The 25,585-nt window shown below is 46.6% G+C and overlaps 2 protein-coding genes across 2 annotated transcripts in view; both read left to right on the forward strand.

Annotated features, from left to right (window-relative positions):
- LOC144485232 (uncharacterized) overlaps positions 1–25,585 on the forward strand; it is a 155,905-nt gene that overhangs the window by 118,056 nt on the left and 12,264 nt on the right. The window lies entirely within an intron of this gene.
- Positions 73–24,681, forward strand: LOC144485231 (uncharacterized). Its single transcript, XM_078203439.1, is given in 5 exon segments — positions 73–1,187; positions 1,189–1,255; positions 8,559–8,662; positions 17,203–17,698; positions 24,394–24,681. Coding segments are annotated over 5 exon segments (2,070 nt in total).

Below are 25,585 nucleotides of genomic sequence, written 5' to 3' on the forward strand. Positions count from 1 at the left end.
TACCAGTGTCCTGTGTGTGGACAAGGCTTCAACTCATTGTCCACCCAAGAGAGAGGTAAGGACACCTGTACCATGGAGAAACCATGGAAATGTGGGGACTGTGGGAAGAGATACAGAGCCCCATCAGAGCTGGAAGCTCATCGGCGCAGTCACACTGGGGAGAGGCCGTTCACCTGCTCTCAGTGTGGGAAGGGATTCGCTCTGTTAGCCACCTTGCAGAAACACCAGCGCGTTCACACTGGGGAGAGACCGTTCACCTGCTCTCAGTGTGGGAAGGGATTCAGTCAGTTTTCCAACCTGCGGACACACCAGCGAGTTCACACTGGGGAGAGGCCGTTCACCTGCTCTCAGTGTGGGGATGGATTCAGAGCTTCATCCAGCCTGTGGACACACCAGCGAGTTCACACTGCGGAGAGGCCGTTCACCTGCTCTCAGTGTGGGAAGGGATTCACTCTGTCATCCAGCCTGCTGATACACCAGCGAGTTCACACGGGGGAGAGGCCATTCACCTGCTCTCAGTGTGGGAAGGAATTCACTCGGTCATCCAGCCTGCGGAGACACCAGCGAGTTCACACCAGGGAGAGGGCCTTCACCTGCTCTCAGTGTGGGGATGGATTCAGAGCTTCATCCAGCCTGCGGACACACCAGCGAGTTCACACTGGGGAGAGACCGTTCACCTGCACTCAGTGTGGGAAGGAATTCACTCGGTCATCCAGCCTGCGGACACACCAGCACGTTCACACTGGGGAGAGACCGTTCACCTGCTCTCAGTGTGGGAAGGGATTCAGAGCTTCATCGAGCCTGCTGACACACCAGCGAGTTCACACTGGGGAGAGACCGTTCACCTGCTCTCAGTGTGGAAAGGGATTCACTCGGTCATCCAGCTTGTGGAAGCACCGGCAAGTTCACACTGGGGAGAGACCGTTCACCTGCTCTCAGTGTGGGAAGGGATTCAGAGCTTCATCCAGCCTGCTGACACACCAGCGAGTTCACACTGGGGAGAGGCCGTTCACCTGCTCTCAGTGTGGGAAGGGATTCACTCAGTCATCCCACCTGCGGAGGCACCAGCGAGTTCACACCGGGGAGAGGCCATTCACCTGCCCTCAGTGTGGGACGGGATTCAGAGCTTCATCTAGCCTGTGGACACACCAGCAAGTTCACATTGGGGAGAAGCCATTCACCTGCTCTCTGTGGGAAGCGGTTCAGTGATTCATCCAGCCAGCAGAAACACCAACAAGTTCACACTGGGGAGAGACCGTTCAGCTGCTCTGTGTGTGAAAAGAGATTCAGTCTTTCATCCTAGCTGTTGAGACACCAGCGAGTTCACGAGTGATTCCAGTGGTCGATTCTGCTGTTATTGTTTCTGCTTTCAATTATATTGGTCAATGGGGAGGGACGGAGGGTTTCTTTCTGCTGGACTGGCCGGTCTCACAACTTTACTTCCAATGGCTGATGCTCTTTGAGTCTTGTTGTGAATACCTGGTTTCAAATTTCACACGGATCACAGAGTGACCGGGTGTTAGGCAGTTCAGAGATATTTAGTCAGGATTTCTGTTTGAAACCCCCCCAATGCCCATCCAATTTTCTTTGTAATTGTTTATTGTCTCCACTTCCTCCACCCTCGTAGGCAGCGAGTTCCACGTCATTAGCATTCACTGCATCAAAATATTATTCCTCACATGGGCAGCACGGTAGCACAGTGGTTAGCACTGCTCCTTCACAGCTCCAGGGACCTGGGTTCTATTCCTGGCTTGGGTCACTGTCTGTGTGGAGTTTGCACATTCTCCTTGTGTCTGCGTGGGTTTCCTCCAGGTGCTCGGGTTTCCTCCCACAGTCCAAAAATGTGCGGGTTAGGTTGATTGGGCATGCTGAAAATTGCCCCTGAGAGTCCTGATATGCGTAGGTTAGAGGGATTAGCGGGTAAATGTGTAGGGATATGGGGGTAGGGCCTGGGTGGGATTGTTGTCGGTGCAGACTCGATGGGCCGAATGGCTTCTTTCTGCACTGTCGGGTTTCTCTGATTCTATGATCCCACCCAAAACTTTAAATTTGCTTGTCATCCTTGTCCCATCAGCTAATGGGAACAGCTTTTCTTTGTCCACCTTATCTAAACCTGTCAGAATCTTGTCCACCTCTATCAAATCTCCCCTCAACCTCCTTTGCTCCAAGGGGAACAACCCCAGCCTGACATTGACAAAGATCAATCCAACAGAATATGTTACTGTCTGAAATCAAATGGGAATGTTTAATTTCTGTTTTAAAGAGATTGTAAATATATGGTCCTGGACAATAACGGAATTGGAATAACTTACCTTGGGTGTGGTTGAATGGAATATATCAATCTGGAACCCACTTACATTCTAATGAAAGTCTGGAAGGTGTAGCTGGAAGTCCCTCCCTAACAGCACTTTGGGTCACCTATACCTCAGGCATTGTCGCAGTTCAAGAAGGCAGTGTTGGGGTTGACTATGGCCGAGGCAGCTACATACAGCCACATATTCTGTTATAATTGATGGACTGTAGTTTGAATGTGAGGCATTATGGGACTGGACTATGGAGTCATAGAGGTTTACAGCATGGAAATAGGCCCATCAGCCCAACTTGTCCATGCTGCCTTTTTTTTTAAACCCCTTAGCTAATCCCAATTGCCTGCATTTGGCCCATATCCCTCTATACCCATCTTATTCATGTAACTATCTAAAACCTTTTTAAGAGACAAAATTGTACCCGCCTCTCCTGCTATCTCTGGCAGCTTGTTCCAGACACTCACCACCCTCTGTGTGAAAAAATTGCCCCTTTCGACACTTTTGTATCTCTCCCCTCTCACCTTAAACCTATGCCTTCTAGTTTTAGACTCCCCTACTTTTGGGAAAAGATATTGACTATCTACCTCATCTATGCCCCTCATTATTTTATAGACCTCTATAAGGTCACCCCTCAGCCTCCTGCGCTCCAGAGAAAAAAGTCCCAGTCTATCCAGCCTCTCCTTATAACTCAAACCATCCAGTCCCAGTTGCATCCTACTAAATCTTTTCTGCACTATTTCTAGTTTAATAATACCCTTTCTATAATAGGATGACCAGAACGGCACACACTATTCCGAGTGTGGCTTTACCAATGTCTTGTACAACTTCAACAAGACGTCCCAACTCCTGTATTCAATGTTCTGACCGATGAAACCAAGCATGCCGAATGCCTTCTTCAGCATTCTGTCCACCTGTGACTCCACTTTCAAGGAGCTATGAACCTGTACCCCTCGATCTGTTTGTTCTGTTACTCCCCAACGCCCTGCCATTAACTGAGTAAGTCCTGCCCTAGCTCAATCTACCAAAATGCATCACCTCGCGTTTGTCTCAATTAAACTCCATCTGCCATTCGTCAGCCCACTGGCCCAATTAATCAAGATCCCGTTGCAATCGGAGATAACTTTCTTCACTGTCCACTATGCCACCAATCTTGGTGTCATCTGCAAACTTACTAACCGTGCCTCCTATATTCTCATCCAAATCATTAATATAAATGACAAGTAACAGTGGGCCCAGTACTGATCCCTGAGGCACACTGCTGGTCACAGGCCTCCAGTTTGAAAAACAACCCTCTATAACCACCCTCTGGCTTCTGTCAAGAAGCCAATTTTGTATCCATTTAGATACCTCACCCTGGATTCCGTGAGATTTTAACCTTATGCAACAACCTACCATGCGGTACTTTGTCAGAGATCTTGCTAAAGTTCATGTTGACAACATCAACTGCACTGCCCTCATCTATCTTCTTAGTTACCCCTTCAAAAAACTCAATCAAATTTGACTACAGCTCAGTTTCTGCAATCATGGACCATTAAAGCTGCTTAGCAGTGCCCTGACAGAGGACCTGGTGAGAATATTTCCTCATTGAGTTAGAATTAAACTTATTCCAGGACTGGCTGGTGTTCAGTGGCTGAGATACCCGAATCTGTGAAAAGGGGGTCCGACCAATCAACAAACAGTGGTAGGTAGTTGATTAAGAAGTTAAGCGTTCTCAGGCATTGTTTAAATTATTTTATCATAAATTTGTGATGAGAACTGTGAGGGACTATGACCCGATAGTCACTGAAGTGACGGTATACTCCAAGTAGCACTGGACTGAAAAGCGAGAGTAGATTCTAATGAATGGTTATAATCCTACCCTAGCATGGCCAGTGAAAAATCAGAGCTCGAGTGATCAAGAATAATAATGTGATAAGGTGCGAAGGAATAAGATCTCACCGTGTAAAAATCAAGTTGGGATGACATTTGTATCACATAGGAGTCAATGAATGGAATACATTGGGTATTGCACATCCCCTAGCCTGGCCTGATTGAACACATGAATGGGCTATTGAAACAACAAATCAAGCTTGACCACACACTCAAAGAGTGGCAAAGGCCTTACATAATTTGAATAATAGGCCACAAAAAGGAGGGGTGGCACGGCAGCACAGTGGTTAGCACTGCAGCCTCACAGCACCAGGGACCTGGATTTGACTCCTGGCTTGTGTCACCGTCTGTGTGGAGTTTGCACATTCTCCCCGTGTCTGCGTGGGTTTCATCCAAGTGCACCGGTTTCCTTCCACACTCCAAAGATGCGGGTTAGGTTGATTGGCCATGATAAATTGCCCTTTAGTGTCAGGGTGTTATAGGGTAAATAAGTATGGTTATGGGGGTAGGGCCTGGGTGGGATTGTGGTCGGTGCAGATTGGATGGGCCGAATGGCCTCCTTCTGCACTGTAGGGATTCTATGAACCCTCTTGAGTAAGATGATAAAACAACCTGTCCCTTCAATTCTTCCTCCAGACAGGGAATATGACACACCTGTATGTAAGGGTGGCAAGGTGTGGGTACATATCTCAAACCAAACCCCACAGAAAAGGGGAAATAATTGCTGCTCGACATGCTTGGCTTGTATCTCCTAAGCTGCGTTCACTCCCGATGCATGGGGGATGGAAGGCATCCAGTAAAATATGCACTCAAAACAAATGTACTTGTGGAGAAGGACAGAAATATGATTTGTATAACGTCACTGTCCAGGCATCCGTGCTCAGTGCGGCGGATTGTAGCCAATGGCCTTTTGTGGTGGTATGTCCTCTACATAACTCCTCATACATGAAGCTTGTACCTTACAGCTGAGTCATGGCCAATGTCAATAGGAATTATCGCCAGTTAATGATACTATTATGCATGAAATTGGACAAGTTTGGTGGGGAGGCGATGGCCTCGTGATATTATCGCTAGATTACTAATTCAGAACTCAGCTAATGTTCTGGGGACCTGGGTTCAAATCCCACCACAGCAGATGGTGAAATTTAATGAAAAAGATCTGGAAATAAGAATCTACTGATGACCATGAAACCATTGTCGATTGTCAGAAAAAAACCCATCTGATTCACAATGTCCTTTCGGGAAGCAAATCTGCCGTCCTTAACTGGTCTGGCCCACATGTGACTCCATGAATAATTTAAAAAAACTATTACCAGCACTCACAATGTACATCTGAATGCCAGATAGCTTGAACCCCCTGTAAACCAATGTTGGAAAGCTGCATGGGACATATTTGATGTACTTACTAATAGAACATATTATTTGATATAGACACACCCACGGTATTGTGCATCTGCCTTCAATTGAACTTAATAAATTATGCAGGTTTATTGAACAAGATACACACGTTTCTGCACACCTAAGTTAAGACAGGCAACATCTTCTTAGGCAGAGTGTGGAAATGACCTGTGCTTAAGGCAAACTTCACCAAACATCGAATGAACTTAATTGCCTCAGTTTTCACCTTTGGTGGGATGTTTGTAATGTATGGTCACCCAAAACATCCGCTGTTTTTACTTTAATGTTACACCCTGTTGTCATACTGCGACTTTGTACCCTTTTGTTGTTCATTTTACTTGTCTTGTGGCACAGAGTGCGTGCATTGTTCACACAGGTCATTGCTGTGAAGGAACTTATACAGGTACAGATGGGATTGCTGCGTTGGCTGCTGAATCTCAGGGTGGAATGTATAGAAAGTAAAGAGTTAAGATATTCACCAGTCAACTCAGCATTTATTCATGCTGTGAGAACCTAAAGAAGCAGCTGCGCTACAGAAACAAGCTGACCTTCCAGTGCTGTATTTGTATATTGTTTCCCAAGCCTGGGAATTGACCAAATCTCCTGTCAGGTTGTTTGTGCCGCACTGTAAAACACGGGGGGCGGGGCTTCGACCCGGGTACGTTGGTCTTCACCTTGGACCGGGATCACGAACGTTGCCGGGACCTCTCGAGCTCCAGACCAGCTGTCGTTAGAAGGGTCCCCGACAGGCAGAAGGCAGTGAGACTCATTGTTTTAATTTCTCTTGTATTATTTACTCTTTTTGAATAAACCATTATAATAGTTTAGGGATTATAATTCTTGTCTGTCTCTTATTTAACATTCACATGGATCATTGGTGGCACGGTGGCACAGCAGTTAGCTGCCTCACAGCGCCAGGGACCTGAGTTTGATTCCCAGCTTGGGTCACAGTCTAGGTTCTCCCCGTGTCTGTGTGGGTTTCCTCCGGGTGCTCCGGTTACCTCCCACAGTCTAAAAGACGTGCTGGTTAGGTGCATTGGCACCTAACCTAACTGGGTCCAGTGCTAAATTCTCCCTCAGTGTACCCGAACAGGTACCAGAGTGTGGCGACTAGGAGAGTTTCACAGTGTCTTCATTACAGTGCTCATGTAAACCTACTGTGACACTACCCAGAGGAAACCCATGCAGACATGGGGAGAATGTGCAAACTCCACACAATCACCCAAGGCTGCAATTGAACCCGGGTCCCTGGAGCTGTGAGACAGCAGTGCTAACCACTGTGCCAGCCCATGTTTGTGACCGGGTGGCCCTCGAGAGGGAGCATGTGGTGACGACCAACACAAGATCTTCCGTGGGCACTGCGGGGGCTGGAGTTCTTCATTTCTCACCAGAACCACATCATAGTTTTCAGTTTTTAACTTTTCATTCACGGTTTAGTTTTTGTCCCTTTAAAGGACTCCCCCCCGCCATTCATTTAATTTGATTGTTTAATTTGATAATTTGATCCAAATTCTGATGTTAATAAGAAGGGCAATTCATTATTGACCCCAAATAACAGAGAATATGGAACTTGGTCCATGGTGAGTGGTTGAGGTGAACAGCATGAATACATTGAAAGGAAAGTTAGATCCACACATGAGGGACACAGTAACAGAAGGATATACTGATCGGGAGGAGATGCAGTGGGGTAGGTGGAGGCTGATGTGGACCAAATTATTGACAGACCAAAAGAGCTGACTGGCCCGGCCCTGTGCTGGAGACTCAATGGAACAGAGACTAATGTATTTATCTGAGAACTACCTGTAGTGATAGATACAGAATCTATCAATAAATTCAGGCCAGGCTTAAGGTTCATGGTGTTGTAATCTCAGTGAAAACAGTATGGAGCAGCCCCAGCATCTCGGTTACAATGAATACTCATCTCCTGAAAGTCCTTGTGTGGCCAGTGACAATGTGCGTCTGTGAAAGCTGGACCATCGAGACGAGCGGCACAGTGGTTATCACTGCTGCTTCACAGCTCCAGGGACTTGGGTTCGAATCCCGGCTTGGGTCACTGTCTGTGTGGAGTTTGCACATTCTCCTCGTGTCTGCGTGGGTTTCCTCCGGGTGCTCCGGTTTCCTCCCACAGTCCAAAGATGTGCGGGTTAGGTTGATTGGCCATGCTAAAAATTGCCCTTAGTGTCCTGGGATGCGTAGGTTAGAGGGATTAGCGGGGGGATATGGGGGTAGGGCCTGGGTGGGATTGTGGTCGGTACAGACTCGATGGGCCGAATGGCCTCTTTCTGTGCTGTAGGACTTCTAAGATTCTAAGAGTGACGAGGTTCCAATAAAAGTGTTTGAAATGAAAGGACTCAGACGGATATTCCGTGTGTCACGGACGGCAAAGTGGGTGAATGAGTGGGTGCTGGAGAAAGCTGGTGTTCACCGGAACCTGTCTGAGGCTCTCACATCCCGGAAGCTCACCTATTTTGGACACGTGTTGTGAAAAGGGAGGGAGTGTTTGGAAAGAGGTAATGTGAGACAGAACACCTGGAAAATGTGTGCAAGGAAGGCCTGAGACGGGTGGATAATATCAGAATGTGGACCGGCCGCTCGATGGGACAGGCAGTGGAGAAAGATTGTCCAGAGCGCGGCCAACCCTCAGAACGAGGACGGAAAAACGACAAGATACCTGTAGTGGGAGGAAAAAGACTATTTACTATCCAGGGTAAAATTAATGTACTCTATGGAAACTAGGAGCAGGCCATTCGTGTCTGCTCCACCATTCAATATGATCATGGCTGATCCTCGATCTCAATGCCATATTCTCCCCATACCACTTGAAGCCATTAAAATCTAAAATAAATCTATCTCTTCCTTGAACATATTCAGTGACTGGGATTCCACAGCCTTCTGTGGTAGACAATTCCACAAGTTCACTGTCCTTTGAAGAATTTTTTCCTCATCTCAGTCTCATCTGACACCTGCTTTTGTGGATCATTTCAGTGGAAATGTGCCTTCGCTCAAAGGGAATCAGCCACTGGAATGAAAATTGAGAGACCGGCCAGTCCAGCAGCAAGAAACCCTCCGAACCTCCCACTTCACCAACTGTTAGAATGAACATGTTTCAGTCCTGGATGTGATTTACAGCAGCAATAACAGCAGAATCCAATCCCTGTAATCACTCGTGAACTTGCTGGTGTCTCAGCAGGTGGGATGGCCGAGTGAACCCCTCCCCACACTGAGAGCAGGTGAATGGCTTCTCCCCAGTGTGAACTCGCTGGTGTCTCAGCAGGTTGGATGATTGAGTGAATCCCTCCCCACAGTCAGAGCAGGTAAATCGTCTCTCCCCATTGTGAACTCGTTGGTGTGTCTGTCGGGTTGATAAATCACTGAATCCCTTCTCACATTCTGAGCAGGTAAATGGCCTCTCCCCAGTGTGAACTCGCTGGTGTCTCCGCAGGGTAGATAAATCACTGAATCCCTTCTCACATTCTGAGCAGGTGAATGGTCTTTCCCCAGTGTGAACTTGCTGGTGTCTCAGCAGATGGGATGACTGAGTGAATCCCTTCCCACAATTGGAGCAGGTGAATGGTTTCTCCCCAGTGTGAACTCTCTGGTGTCTCAGCAGACTGGAGGAATCTCCGAATCCTTTCCCACACACGGAGCAGGTGAACGGCTTCTCTCCCGTGTGAACTCGCTGGTGTGTCAGCAGATGGGATGACTGAGTGAAGCCCTTCCCACAATTGGAACAGGTGAACAGTCTCTCCCCAGTGTGAACTCGCTGGTGTTTCAGCAGAGTAGATAAATCACTGAATCCTTTCCCACACACGGAGCAGGTGAACGGTCTCTCCCCAGTGTGACTGCGTTGATGTGTTTCCAGCACAGACGGGAATCTGAATCCCTTTCCACAATCCCCACATTTCCACGGTTTTCCCATGGTGTGGGTGTCTGCGTCTCGGTGCTTTTCCTGACACTCTGATGGTTAAACAGGCAATGGTTTCCCCGTCCAAATGAGTGACTCTGTCAGAGCTTGGTGTGAAGTTTTGAGATTTCTGTTGGCAAATCCTCCCCTTTTAATATCCTGTAAAAGGAGTTTAAAATCTCATCACAGTCAGTACAGCTCAGAAACTGAGAATAGACAATTCAAGTTGCAATTCAACATTCTTTCCTCACTGGCTTAAAGTGAATAATGAATTTAAAACATTATTGCAAGTCAGCAAATCAATCAAAATGCTCACAAAGGAGTGGAATTTCTCTCCAGATGTACAGAAATCAGAAATCGTAAAATTATGTTTAATTCATACAGAATTTTAAGAACTCATAATCTCTACAGTGCAGAAAGAGGCTCTTCAGCCCATCAAGTCTGCACTGATGACTCAGATGAATGAACATGGTTCAATCCTGGATGTAATTAACAGCAGCAATAACAGCAGAATCCAACCCCTGTAACCACTTGTGAACTCGCTGGTGTCTGAGCAGGTGGGATGACTGAGTTAATCCCTTCCTACAGACATAACAGGTAAATGGCCTCTCCCCAGTGTGAATTCACTGATGTGTCAGCAGATGACACTAAAATAGGTGGTATTGCAGACAGTGAGGAAGGTTATCAAAAATTGCAGCAGGATCTTGATCAGCTGGGGAAGTGGGCCGAGAAATGGCAAATGGAGTTCAATACAGATAAATGTGAGGTGTTGCATTTTGGAAAGTCAAATCAGGGTTGGACTTTCACGGTGAATGGCTGGACCTGAGGGAGTATCGAGGAACAGAGGGAACTTGGAGTTCAAGTGCACGGTTCTCTAAAAGTAGAGTCACAGGTAGGTAGGGTAGTGAAAAAGGTTTTTGGCATGCTGGCCTTCATCAGTCAGGGCATTGGGTATAGAAGTTAGGAAGTTATGTTGTAGTTGTACAGGAAGTTGGTGAGGCCGCAGCTGGAATATTGTGTTCAGTTTTGGTTGCCTTGCTATAGGAAAGATGTTATTAAAGTGGAAGGAGTGCAGAAGAGATTTACAAGGATGTTGCCAGGACTCAAGGGACTGAGTTATAGAGAAAGATTGGATACACTAGACTTTTTTCTTTGGAGCGTAGGACACTGAGGGGTGATCTTATCGAGGTGTATAAGATCATGAGAGGCATGGATAGGGTGAACATACTCAGTCTTTTTCCCAGGGTTGGGGAATCAAGAATGAGAGGGCATAGGTTTAAGTTAAGAGGGGAAGAATTAATGGGAACCTGAGGAGCATCTTTTTTACACAGAGGGTGATACATATGTGGAATGGACTGCCACAGGAAGTGGTTGAGGCAGGGACATTGACAACTTTTAAAAGGTATTTGGACAGATACATGGATAGGAAACGTTTCGAGGGATATGGGCCAAATGCAGCCAAATGGGGTCAGCTTGGATGGGCATTTTGATCGGCATGGACCAGTTTGGGCCGAAGGGCCTGTCTCCGTTCCATCGATTCTATGATTGGATGACTGAATCCCTTTGCACACACAATGCAGGTGAACAGCCTCTCCCCAGTGTGAACTTGCTGCTGAATCACAGCAGCCCCAGAGCCAAGGAACCTCTCACAGATAACAGAGCACAGCACTAAAAACTCTGAATTGTAGGTGAATGTTCAATAATACTCACCTCTGGAACAATTTCACTCTTTTCAAATTTAAAACCTCCTCCTGGAGCCTGCAGCTGGAAAGATATCAGAAGTACTGGAGTCAGGGAAAAATTGCAGTCATCAAATCTTCTAACTCCCTGTAAAAGGAGGTTACAAGAGTCATGTGTCAACTGTGGTTAGAAATTATGAGATAAACATTTTCCTTGTTTGAGATTGCTGTGTAAATCCTCCCCTTGCAACTCCCTGCTAAAGGAGTTTCCAAAATCCATCAGTCAGTCCAAGATAGAAATTTGTAACATTCTCTCCTATTTCCTTGTGTACGATTATTTAAGATCAATATGCTTACATTGGGAGCAGTTCAGACAGGATTCACTAAGCTGATTCCAGGCATAAATGTGTTTGTTTTATGAAGAAAGTTTGGGCAGGGTGCATCTGTACTCATTAACTTTTAGATAAATGAGAGATGAGCTTACTGAAGCATGTAAGATTATGTTGGTGCTTGACAAGATAAGTCCTGAAAGAATGTTTCTCCAAAACGGGAAATCTAGAACTGCAGGCAATTTAAAAATAAGGCTCTAAGACAGAGATGAGGAGAAATTTCTTCTCTGAGGACCAATAGCCTGTGGAATTCTCTCCCCCAGTGAGCAGTCAAGGCTGGTTCATTGAGTATATTCAAGACTGCTTTCTACACCATTTTCACTCCCACTCATGGGTTAGGGAGGTTGGGGCTGGAGGAAAATACAATGATCAGATGAGACATGAGTTTACTGAATGGTCGAGCTGAATGTGTCAATGTGTACTGAATGTGTACTGAATGTGTCAATGGCCTGCTCCTGCTCCTAATTCTGATGATCCTTTTCTTCTGTTATTCGGATGGCCACACATTCACCCTGCATAACCACCCCCTCTGAAGAGGGTGTACAGTAACCCAGCCCTGTTGGTCAACGAATCAAACATCTTCTCTCCTGGTCACCAGGACCCTGGAGCTCCACCCATTGCAGATGCCAGAATCTGAAATAAAAAGAGAAAATGCTGGAAAATCTCAGCAGGTCTGACAGCATCTGTGGAGAGAATAGAGCCAACGTTTTGAGTCTGGATGTCCTTTCGTCAGAGCTAAGGACAAAGAAAATCAAAAAGAAATTGAGGGTGGGGGAGGGGGAGCTGTAAAACGACAAAAAGAATGTAAATTAGGGTAAAGATGACAGAGAGAAATGCTAAAAGTGTCCATTAAGGGATCATAATGTGTGATTGGCAGAATAGAGGTACAGATGGTTCAGGCAGTTGGCTTGAACGGTGGGGTGGGGGTGGGGGAGGCAAGGAGAGTGGGATTGGAAAAGTGGAAAAATGAAAGAGAGAAAGAAGGATGATAAAAATGGATGAATGAGATGAAAAGAAGAAACAGGATTAAATAAAATAAATGGAAATGGGGTGATGGTGGAGGGGAGTGTTCATGCTCTGAAGTTGTTGAACTCAATGTTCAATCCAGAAGGCTTTAAAGTGCCCAATCGTTCCTCCAGTTTGCATTGGGGTTCACCAGAACATTGCAAGGATGGACATGTGGACTAGAGCGTAGTCTGGTCTGTTGAAGTGGCAAATGACAGGAAGGTCTGGGTCCTGCTAGAAGGTGCAACACCTGCCCCTTTACCTCCTCTCTGCTCACCATCCAAGATCCTAAACACCCCTTTCAGGTGAAGCCGTGCCATCTTTATCCTAATTACATTCCCTTTGTCCCATTCCACCCCATAGTATAAATCTTTTCTGATTCTCTTTACCCTTAGCTCTGACAAAGGGTCATCCAGACTGGAAACATTGACTCCATTCTGATTCTGTCCCCACAGAAGCTGTCAGACCTGTTGAGCTTTTCCAACATTGTCTGGTTTCGCTCCGCCCACTGACTGCGCATGCGCCCTGCTCCCCGCGGAACAAAGATGGCGACCGCGGCACAGGGCCTGATCCCGGATAAAATCCCCGCAGCTGCAAACCCGAGACCCGTAGGGTCTGATTCCGACCTTGCGGCCTACAGCGGGTGTTTGTGAAGCCTCCGCTCCCTCCCCCACCCCGGCTCTGCACCGCCCTCCGCCCCATCGACTCTCACCGCTGGAAAAACCGTCTCCCGCACTCGCAGGGCTCCGAGTAAAGTGACACTGCGCATGCGCATTGGGCGCCTGTGGCGTGAATAGGGCACCTTCACACCCGCAGCGAATGCTGGGTGATAACTGCACCATTGAATTCTCAAACAGTTAATACAAAATAAAATTGTTAACATTTGAGATAACAAAATATTGTGAATTGGTGATTTGCTGTGCTCTATTTCTGGAAGATCCGCTGTGGATCACACAGAGGTATCAAAGTTTTTACACCGGTTCCCCTCTCACTCATAGAGTCATAGAGGTTTACAGCATGGAAACAGGCCCTTCAGCCCAACTTATCCATGCCGCCCTTTTTTTAAACCCCTAAACCAATCCCAATTGCCCGCATTTGGCCCAGATCCCTCTATACCCATCGTACCCATGTAACTAAATGCTTTTTAAAAGACAAAATTGTACCCACCTCTACGACTACCTCTGGCAGCTTGTTCCAGACACTCACCACCCTGTGTGTGAAAAAATTGCCCCTCTGGACACTTTTGTATCTCTCCCCTCTCACCTTAAACCTATGCTCTCTAGTTTTAGACTCCCCTACCTTTGGGAAAAGATATTGATTATCGAGCTGATCTGTGCCCTTGATTATTTTATAGACCTCTATAAGATCACCCCTCAGCCTCCTACACTCCAGAGAAAAAAGTCCCAGTCTATCCAGCCTCTCCTTATAACTCAATCCATCAAGTCCCGGTAGCATCCTAGTAAATCTTTTCTGCACTCTTTCTAGTTTAATAATATCCTTTCTATAATAGGGTGACTAGAATTGCACACAGTATTCCAAGTGTGGCCTTACCAATGTCTTGTACAACTTCAACAAGACGTCCCAACTCCTGTATCCAAACTCCTCTGTTGATGGTGCTGATTCTGGCTGGGTTCAATCGCACAGTCACTGGTTCCTCTCTCTGTCCCTGATACTGAATATTCACTCTTCTATATAATGATACAACACAAATAGAAACCATTTGGCCCATTATGTCTCTGCTGGCTCTCTGGAAGATCTATCCAATTAATTCCACAGCCCTGCTGGCAGAGTCAGAACAATGTATATCTGCTGCAGTAATCTGAGACCTTAATGGAAAAAGTTTTCCAGTCGGATAGTTCTCAGACACAATTGCCCCTGTGGAAAGATTGATTATCCAATTCATTGAGCAGATATAAAGTGCCCATTAAGCACACAAAGTGCCTGCCAGAGATTAATTATATATTTCTGCAGACCCCCATATACTGTAGTGATATTATCCTAAAGGGACAAGGGAGTATTCCAGTGTGTTAAGAGTAATTGATTGATGGAATTACAAAGAAAAAGAATTAATGTCCTAAATCTTCAGAATTATTACTTGGCTGGGATGTTTCAGTATGAAAGAATCCCACATATTAGTCAGGCAAAGAGGTCATGTCCAATGGACCTGTTAAATACAAATCACTGTTAGATTGCACTGGGGTTTATGTGATCTGGTTTTATGAACAAGGTCCGTATCAGACTGGAGCTGTGTCTTTGATTCTCCACAACAGTTGTCATATCCTCACTAAATATCCACCACAACCACAACAGTTGGCCCAGAAATCTGAATTTATTGTGATCACAGCCTTCAAACTGTTACTGATACAATCACCAAATATTCTGAAAGCTCCTTTGGTTGTAATTCCCTCACAGAAAACCTACCCCTTTGGGGGAGAAAACACGGCTTCTCCACAGCAGAAAGGAAACCACTCCTCACCACTCCAAACTGAAAGATTGGGGATGTTGCTGGTAAGTGTCCAGGACAATTGCTATTTGTGAGGTGAAGGTAGATCAGCAGCAGGAGTTAGTGAAGGGAGTGATGGTAATAACCAGGCAAACTGAATCACCAGGAAAGCTGCTCTAGAGGAGATTCCATGGGATCCACTCAAAACACAATTGTTGGGACTTGTACGACAGACTCCAGGTAAATGTCTTTTAAAAACTTATCAGGACGCTGACCCAAATGTGACTGTGGGCAAAGAGGGTGGGCACCATAGAAAAAACTTTTCCTCATCACTCACAGCAAGTAAGGACTCACTCATCTGACATAGAGTTTTTTTAAAATCACAAGCATGGTTTGAATTTGACTTTAGTCACACCTTAGAAAGGTAGTATAAGATCAAAGCAAGGCATATTTCTTGTTTTTTGACTCCTCAATATTATACAAGATGATCATACTATCAGCAGCTGAGGATGCGTCAGAATGTCCATCAGCACCTGAAGCTGTGCCTCATCTGTATCTAAACTAATCAGATCCTGCAAAATGCATTGTCCTAATGAACACATCCCATATTATTGATCTTCCCTGGGAAACAATGCAGCTTGATTATACCGGCTCACTCTCCACACTAAAAGGAGGAGACTGGTATATCCTGCTAATTACAGGTATATTTAGCTGGTGGTTGAAGCTTTCCCTGTTTGTAAAAATGATGCAGACACTACAGCTAAAATCCTGTGGGAACAGATCTTTACCAGATGAGGTTTCCTGAAATGGATGGAGAGTGATAATGGTTCCTCAGCAGAAATAATGTAAAAGCTCTGTAGTCTTTGGAAAAGAAAAAATCCAGAAAAATATATATTTTTTAAAAAGTTGATGAATTTCATATTTATCCAGAAGTAAAGCCCAGTCAAGATAGGATGGTTATTATTGTCAGAAGCAAAACCTGACTCGCAGAATGAACATTGTTCAGTCCAATTGGGTGGCCCTGTGGCACAGTGGTTAACACTGCTGGCTCATAGTGTCAGGGACTCGGGTTCGATCCACAGCTTTTGTCACTGTCTTTGTGGAGTCTGCATGTTCTCCCCATGTCTGTGTGGGTTTCCTCTGGATGCTCTGGTTTCCTCCCACAGTCCAAAAGACATGCTGGTCAGGTACATTGGCCATACTAAATTCTCCCTCAGTGTACCCGAACAAGCGCCAGAGTGTGGTGACTAGGGGATTTTCACAGTATCTTTATTGCAGTGTTAATGTAAGGCTACTTGTGACACTAATAAATAAACTTTAAACTTTTTTAAAAAACAGCAGTAATGACAGCAGAAGCCAACCTCTACAGTCACCTGTGAAGTCACTGGTGTCTAACCAGGTTCATAGAAATCATAGAAATCCTACAGTACAGAAAGAGGCCATTCGGCCCATCGAGTCTACACCGACCACAATCCCACCCAGGCCCTACCCCCATATCCCTACATATTTACCCGCTAATCCCTCTAACCTACCTATCTCAAGACACTAAGGGGCAATTTTAGCACGGCCCATCAACCTAACCCGCACATCTTTGGACTGTGGGAGGAAACCGGAGCACCCGGAGGAAACCCACGCAGACACAAGGAGAATGTGCAAACTCCACACAGACAGCGACCCAAGCCGGGAATCGAACCCAGGTCCCTGGAGCTATGAAGCAGCAGTGCTAACCACTGTGCTACCGTGCCACCCAGGTTGGATGACTGAATGAAGCCTTTCCCACACCCAAAGCTGATAAAAACTACTCTCCTCTGTGGACTAATTGGTGTCTCAACAGGTTGGAAGAAAGGGAAAGTCCTTTTGCATCCATGGATCAGGTGAATGATATCTCCCTCATGTGAATGAGTTGGTGATGCACATTTCATGTCTGCTTTTAAAGGTTTTCACACATTGGGAACATGTAAACACTCCTTTCAGTGTGAGCAGGGTAATGTTCAATGAGACACGGTGACTGAGCAAATCCCTTCCAGCACAAATGTTCGGATTTGGGAAGCACTGCCTAGATTGGGTGGAAGCAAGTTCAACTGAGGCATTCAGGAGGGACTTAGACTGTTATCAGAAAAGGAAGAATGTGCAGGGTTTGATTTGATTTGATTTATTGTCACATGTATTCATAGACAGTGAAAAGTATTGTTTCTTGCGTGCTGTGAAGGAAGGGATTCAGTCAGTTGTGCAGCCTGCGGACGCACCAGCGAGTTCACACTGGGGAGAGACCGTTCACCTGCTGTCAGTGTGGGAAGGGATTCAGAGCTTCATCCAGCCTGCGGACACACCAGCGAGTTCACACTGGGGAGAGGCCGTTCACCTGCTCTCTGTGTGGGAAGGGATTCACTCGGTCCTCCCACCTGTGGAGACACCAGCGAGTTCACACCGGGGAGAGGCCCTTCAGTTGCTCTCAGTGTGGGGAGGGATTCAGAGCTTCATCCAGCCTGCGGACACACCAGCGAGTTCACACTGGGGAGAGACCATTCACCTGCTCTCAGTGTGGAAAGGGATTCACTCTGTCATCTAGCCTGCGGATACACCAGCAAGTTCACACTGGGGAGAGGCCGTTCACCTGCTCTCAGTGTGGGGAGGGATTCACTCAGTCATCCCACCTGCGGAGGCACCAGCAAGTTCACACTGGGGAGAGGCCATTCACCTACTCTGTGAATGGATGCTGCAGGTCCCGGGGTTCAAATGTTTTAGTCGAAGTAGGGAAGGAGGTAGAAGAGGGGGAGGGGTAGCATTATTGGTCAGAGATTGTATCACAGTGTCAGAGAGGAGGTTTGATGAGGACTTATCTGTTGAGGTAGTATGGGCGGAGATTAGAAATAGGAGAGGAGAGGTCACCCTGTTGGGAGTCTTTTATAGACCTCCTAAAAGTTCTAGAGAGGTTGAGGAAAGGATTGCGGAGTCAATCCTGCTTAGGAGTGAAAGTAATAGGGCAATTGTTATGGGGGATTTTAACTTGACTAATATTGACTGGAATTGTTATAGCTCTAGCTCGTTAGAGGGGTCAGTTTTTGTTCAAAGCGTGCAGGAAGGTTTTTTGACTCAGTATGTAGATAGGCCAACTCGAGGTGAGGCTATATTGGATCTGGTGCTGGGAAATGAGCCAGACCAGGTGCTAGACTTGGAAGTTGGTGTGCATTTTGGTGATAGTGACCACAATTCGGTTACGTTCACCTTAGTGATGGAAAGGGATAGGCATGAACCTCGGGCCAGTGGTTTTAGCTGGGGGAAGGGTAATTATGAGGCTATTAGGAGAGAATTAGGAAACATAGGTTGGACTAGGAGATTACAGGGACTGGGAACGTCCGACATGTGGAGTTTTTTCAAGGAGCAGCTACTGCGAGTCTGTGATAGGTATGTCCCTGTCAGGCAAGGAGGAATTGGTAGGGCTAGGGAACCGTGGTGTACCAAAAAAGTTTCTTTGTTGGTTAAAAAGAAAAAGGAGGCTTATGTTCGGATGAGACGTGAGCACTCGGGTAGTGCACTAGAAAGCTTTAGATTGGCTAAGAGGGAGTTGAAGAGCGAGCTTAGAAGGGCTAAAAGGGGACATGAGAAGACTTTGGCGGATAGGGTTAAAGAGAATCCTAAGGCGTTCTATAGGTATGTCAAGAACAGAAGGTTGGTTAGGGCAAGTTTAGGGCCAGTTATAGATGGCAGAGGGAAGTTATGTGTGGAACCGGAGGAGATTGGTGAAGCATTGAACCAATATTTCTCTTCGGTGTTCACGCAAGGGGACATGAATATAGCTGAGGAGGACACTGGGTTGCAGGGGAGTAGAATAGACAGTATTACAGTTGATAAGGAGGATGTGCAGGATATTCTGGAGGGTCTGAAAATAGATAAATCCCCTGGTCCGGATGGGATTTATCCAAGGATTCTCTGGGAGGCAAGAGAAGTGATTGCAGAGCCTCTGGCTCTGATCTTCAGGTCGTCGTTGGCCTCTGGTATAGTACCAGAAGATTGGAGGTTAGCGAATGTTGTCCCATTGTTTAAGAAGGGGAACAGAGACTTCCCCGGGAATTATAGACCGGTGAGTCTCACTTCTGTTGTCGGCAAGATGTTGGAAAAAATTATAAGGGATAGGATTTATAGTTATTTGGAGAGTAATGAATTGATAGGTGATAGTCAGCATGGTTTTGTGGCAGGTAGGTCGTGCCTTACTAACCTTATTGAGTTTTTTGAGAAAGTGACCAAGGAGGTGGATGGGGGCAAGGCAGTGGACGTGGTATATATGGATTTTAGTAAGGCGTTTGATAAGGTTCACCATGGTAGGCTTCTGCAGAAAATGCAGATGTATGGGATTGGGGGTGATCTAGGAAATTGGATCAGGAATTGGCTAGCGGATAGGAAACAGAGGGTGGTGGTTGATAGTAAATATTCATCATGGAGTGCGGTTACAAGTGGTGTACCTCAGGGATCTGTTTTGGGGCCACTGCTGTTTGTAATATTTATTAATGATCTGGATGAGGGTATAGTTGGGTGGATTAGCAAATTTGCTGATGACACCAAAGTCGGTGGTGTGGTAGACAGTGAGGAAGGGTGTCGTAGTTTGCAGGAAGACTTAGACAGGTTGCAAAGTTGGGCCGAGAGGTGGCGGATGGAGTTTAATGCGGAGAAGTGTGAGGTAATTCACTTTGGTAGGAATAACAGATGTGTTGAGTATAGGGCTAACGGGAGGACTTTGAATAGTGTGGAGGAGCAGAGGGATCTAGGTGTATGTGTGCATAGATCCCTGAAAGTTGGGAATCAAGTAGATAAGGTTGTTAAGAAGGCATATGGTGTCTTGGCGTTTATTGGTAGGGGGATTGAATTTAGGAGTCGTAGCGTTATGTTGCAACTGTACACAACTCTGGTGCGGCCGCACTTGGAGTACTGTGTGCAGTTCTGGTCCCCACATTACAGGAAGGATGTGGAGGCTTTGGAGAGGGTGCAGAGGAGGTTTACCAGGATGTTGCCTGGTATGGAGGGGAGATCCTATGAGGAGAGGCTGAGGGATTTGGGATTGTTTTCGCTGGAAAGGCGGCGGCTAAGAGGGGATCTTATTGAAACATATAAGATGATTAGAGGTTTAGATAGGGTGGATAGTGATAGCCTTTTTCCTCTGATGGAGAAATCCAGCACGAGGGGGCATGGCTTTAAATTGTGGGGGGGTAGTTATAGAACCGATGTCAGGGGTAGGTTCTTTACCCAGAGGGTGGTGAGGGATTGGAATGCCCTGCCAGCATCAGTTGTAAATGCGCCTAGTTTGGGGGCGTTTAAGAGATCCGTAGATAGGTTCATGGACGAAAAGAAATTGGTTTAGGTTGGAGGGTCACAGTTTTTTTTTTTTAACTGGTCGGTGCAACATCGTGGGCCGAAGGGCCTGTTCTGCGCTGTAATGTTCTATGTTCTATGTTCTATGTGTGGGAAGCGGTTCTGTCCTGTGGACAGACTACTCAGGAAATGGAATAGGTTGTTCAGCCCTTCAAGTCTGCTCTGTTATTCAATTAGACCCTGGTTGATACATTAGTCCATCTGAACTTGAACAAATACCTGAATTGTTAACTCAAGCTGGTTACAGCAGTTATTAACAGCAGCAGAAACACACCATAGCTATCAGAATGCACATGGGTCAGTGCAGGATGTGATTACCTGTTCAATAACTGGGGAATCTGCCTCCAGAAGACTTGTGAACTTGCTGGTGTCTCATTAGGTTTTGTGACTGAGTGAATCTGTTCCCACATATGGAGCAGGTGAACGGCCTCTCCCCGGTGTGAAGTCGCTGGTGTATCAGGAGATCAGATGAGTTAGTGAATCCCTTCCCACACACGGAGCAGGTGAAAGGCCTTTCCCCAGTGTGAGCACGCTTGTGTTTCAGCAGGTGAGATGAACTGCTGAATCCCTTCATACACACAGAGCAGGTGAATGGCCGCTCCCCAGTGTGAAGTCGCTGATGAGTGCGAAGGTTGAACATTCGACTAAAACTCTTCCCACACACGGTGCAGATGAACAGACTCTTCCCAGTGTGGCTGCGCTGATGAGCTTCCAGCTGGGATGGAGAACTGAATTCCTTCCCACAGTCCCCACATTTCCATGGGTTCTCTATGGTGTAGATGTCCTCGTGTCTCTCCAGGTTGGACGATTTAATGTGTGTATATTTCAAATATCCTGTCAAAGGAGTTTAGAAACATCACTGTCAGTACGGGATCGAAATTCAGAACAGACATTTCTACTTTCTGTGGAACATAGTTTCCTCACTTGTTCCTGTGCAGCAGTAAATCCTCATCCTGAACACTTTCCCTCCTCCCTGTCCTGCAACCAACTCGCACATTGAACAACCATCTCATATTTCACTGGATTGTCCCGTGTTTGAGTCCACTGTGCCAGGCTGCATGGTGTATGGGCGCTGTTTCACCCATAAGATGGATCTGTGCAGCACCCTCTTCCAACTGTTCTGGCTGCCAACCAGCCCCTGTCCACCCACGCAGTTCCAGCAGCACCACACACAATACTGCTCACCTGCTCTGACAGACTCATGAAGGATGTCCTTTCATTTTCTCTGAGAGAGTTGGTCAGCCTGGCAAACCCAGTGTGAAATATCTTCACAAATCTTTTCTCCCACCCTCTATTCTGGCTGGGTTCAATTCTCTTTTGTACAGAGTGAAAATAAAATCAATTATTTTCTTTCCCGGTCACTGCAGGGAGCTGCAGCTTCTTACTGGGGGTGTTGGGGCCTCCAGCGGGTGTTTGTGGATCCTCCCCGCCCACCTCCCAGGGTTTCCTTCCTTCCCAGAGATCAGAGTCCTCATTGATTTGAGGCCAAAGTGTAACCTCTTATTTATTGTCCCCCTCCCCCATCCTCTGATGTGAACCATCCTCCAGTGGCTGAGCCAGGATGGGGCCGTTAACCTGGGCCTGTTCCCGGGAGGGAGGGAGGGAGGGAGAAGCCCCGCAGCTGCAAACCAGGGAGCTGACAATGATTCTGAAGGGTTTGCGGATCCTCGCAGCCACCGCCTAACGCTGACTCCGCTTCTCCGGGACAAAGGACTCTCGCTCCCGAGGCGAACAAAGGAATTGCGCATGCTCCACAATCAGATCGAGTGTTCAACCTCCATCAGCCGGACCGGACTGCGCATGTGCTAGTTCGCAATGCCCCGGGGAGGGTGATTGACGGCAGCTGCGGACCAATAGGGGGAAGGGGGCGGGCCTGGAGGACCGTGGGGGAGCAGCTGGTCCTCCAACCAATCAGCGTGAAAGAGGGGCTCCGACTGAAGCCTGCGCATTCCGGGTAATGGCGACGGCGAATGCTTATGACCTCAGATCCGTAATTTGTCAGCGGAAAATCGCCGATCGGTGGCTACGATGGAACCGGCGAGTGGACGGGAAGGCTTCATAAACAGGTTATGCGGATCTGTGAACTCCCCCCAAAATTCTCCGGTTACTCCATTTGCATCGAGCGGGTCAAAGATCCCTGAGACCGGCTCGCGCGTTAACGGCCTCCATCTTTATTGGGGGCAATATGCGGCAGTGCGCATGGGTGATCGCCATCTTTGTAGGGGGCAATATTGTCAATGACTGGGAGGGGCTTGTTCCCCATTGTTCAGAATGGAGACAACTTGTCCATCAAACTGCATCAACCCTCTGAGTCCCAATGTCTTATTGATGAGGCAGAGCGGTGGCAGAGAAGGAAAGAAATCACAAGATGCTTTATAAATATTTGAAGGGCAAGAAGGTAATCAGGGAAAGAGTAGGTTGGTAGGTTAGGAATTAATTGCCCATTCAGCAACCTGGGTGTGGAGCCGGAAGATGTATTTGAAGCATTAAAGGAGTATTTTGCATCTGTGTTCACTGTGTGGAAGGACAATGTAGGTACAGAAAGCAGGGACGGGTGTGTGATAGAATTGAACAGATTGTCATTGGTGGTGTGGTAAATAGCGAGGAGGACAACCTTGGATTGCAGGGTGATACAGACAGGCTGGTCAGACGGGCAGAACAGTGGCAAATGGAACTTAACCCTGAAAAGTATGAAGTGATTAATTTTGCGAGGATAAGGCCAGGGAATATAAAGGACCAGAGGGACATTGGGGAGCATTCCCAATTATCCCTGAAGGCAGCAGGACAGGTAGATAAGGTGGTTATGTTGGAGCTGTATAAACACTTGTTACTCATAACTCGAGTCCTGTGTGCTGTTCTGTTTGGAACACTATAGGAAGGATGTGATTGCATCAGAGAGAGTGCAGAGGAGATTCACCAGGATGTTGCCTGGGCTGGACCATTTCAACTATGAAGAGTGGCTGGTTAGGCTGAGGTTGTTTTCCTTCGAGCAGAGAAGGCTGAGGGGTGACCTGACTGAGGTGTACAAGATTATGAGGAATATAAATCAGGTAAATTGGAAGGAACTTTTCCCCTTAGTAGAGGGGTCAATAACCAGGGAGATAGATTTAAGTTAAGGGGCAGGAGGTTTAGAGTGGAGTGGAGGAATAACCTTTCACTCAGAGGGTGGTGGGAATCTGGAACTCACTGTCTGAAAGGGTGGTAGAGGCAAGAACCCTCACAATATTTAAGAAGCATTTAGATGAGCAGGTGAAACACCATAGTATTCAAGGCTATGAACCAATGAATGGAAATGGGATTAGAATAGATAGGTGCTTGCTGGCTGGCACAGACATGATGGGCCAAAGGGCCTCTTTCTGCACTGTAGAACTCTATGATGCTAAATGGAGGGAATTTCTGTTCATCCAGAATAAGATGCCAGATAAGTCAGGGTGATGTGTGACTTGAAGGGGATTTTGGAGGGATGATGTTCACATACACCGACTACCCTGGTCCTCCTCGGTGGTGGAGGTTGGTTGATTTGTAAGTAAATAAAATTCCCTCCCGTCACCCCATGCCGCTCCACTTCTCACCCTCTCCCTCCCCTCCCATAGAGAAGAGCCTGGTGTCAGTCCAGAAAAGGTGGTAGGTTCCCCTACCAGTGAACCAGTTGAGTTTTTCACAACAATGTCAGTTTTCATGGTCACATTTTTCTAGTGTCTGCCCCACAAATTACCAAATTTGTTCAGCTCAATTTCACAGCCTGCTTTTGCATTCTCTCATTCCCTTTTCTCTGTTTTGAAATAATTTCACATGGCAATTGGAAGGAAGGATTTGCAGTTGGAAAACTCAAACTAAACATCGCATCAGAATCTGATGGAGTCACTCAATTTATTCAAACCTGAAATCATTGGGTTGTAAACATGGAAGGAGAAAGTACCATTCACAGTGGGGAGAAACCGTACGTGTGTTGTGTGTGTGGACGAAGCTTCATCTGACTGTGGAACCTGGAGAGACACAGGACACCCACAGCATGGAGAAACTGTGGAAATGTGAGGACTGTGGGAAGGGATTCAGTTACTCAGTTATACTGGAAACTCATCAGTGCGTTCACACTGGGGAGAGGCCATTTACCTGCACCGAGTGTGGGAAGAGCTTCGTGAATTCAACCAACCTGCTGAGACACCAGCTCGTTCACACTGGGGAGAGGCCGTTCACTTGCACTGAATGTGGGAAGGGATTCACTCATTCATCATATCTGTTGAGACACCAACCAGTTCACACTGCGGAGAGACCTTTTAAATGCATGGACTGTGTGAAGTGCTGCAAAACTTCTGGGAACTGAAGCGCCATCAGCATGTTTCACACTGACATGAGACCATTCAGGTGCTCTCATTGTGGGACTAGGTTCACACAATCATCCGACCTCACTGTCCACCAGTGGATTCACACTGGGGAGAGGCCGTTCACCTGCAAAGAGTGTGGGAAGGGATTTGCTCAGATGTCCACTCCGCTGAACACACCAGTGGATTCACACTGGAAAGAGACCATTCACCTGCTCTGAGTCTGGAAAGGGATTCATTAATTCATCCCACCTGCTAACGCACCAGCAGATCCACACTGATGAGACTGAACTGCGGAAAGTGCAACAAAAGTTCCAGGGAACTGCTGTCCCATCAACAAATCCACACTGACTAGAGACAATTCAAGTGTTGTCATTTTGGTCTGAGTTTAGGTAACCTCTTCCCACTGTACACCAGCGCATTGACACTGAGGAGTGAATATTCACTCCCCCTGAATGTGGGAAGAGAGTCACTCATTCGTCCCATCCGCTGAGATCCAGTGATTTCAGAAATAACTACATTGATTGTATTTTACTTTTAATCACAACCAGTACTGAATCGCATTCTTTGGGGTCTGTTTCTACTGCTGATGATAAACTCCAGGCCAGTTGTATGTTTTTAATCTTCTGGTTAAAAGTTAAATAAATCAGCTGTATGTTAAGCTGAGTGTCAATCTTTTTGATATCTCCAATATGTTAGGAGCTTTTGAGATGCTCTGCCCATTCCCTCTTTCCTCCATCCTCACTTCTAATAACAAGTGTAAGCAGCTCATAGAACTTCTTTAAGATTGAGAACATCCAATGAATTACCTCTACTACCTCCAACAGCCCACCAGAAAAATACTGCTTCTAAAGTTCCTCATTGTCTGAGCTCTGAACCTGTATCTTCCTCTGGGTTCCATGGGGG

Source organism: Mustelus asterias, unplaced genomic scaffold, assembly GCF_964213995.1.
Source record: "Mustelus asterias unplaced genomic scaffold, sMusAst1.hap1.1 HAP1_SCAFFOLD_171, whole genome shotgun sequence".
NCBI lineage: Eukaryota > Metazoa > Chordata > Chondrichthyes > Carcharhiniformes > Triakidae > Mustelus > Mustelus asterias.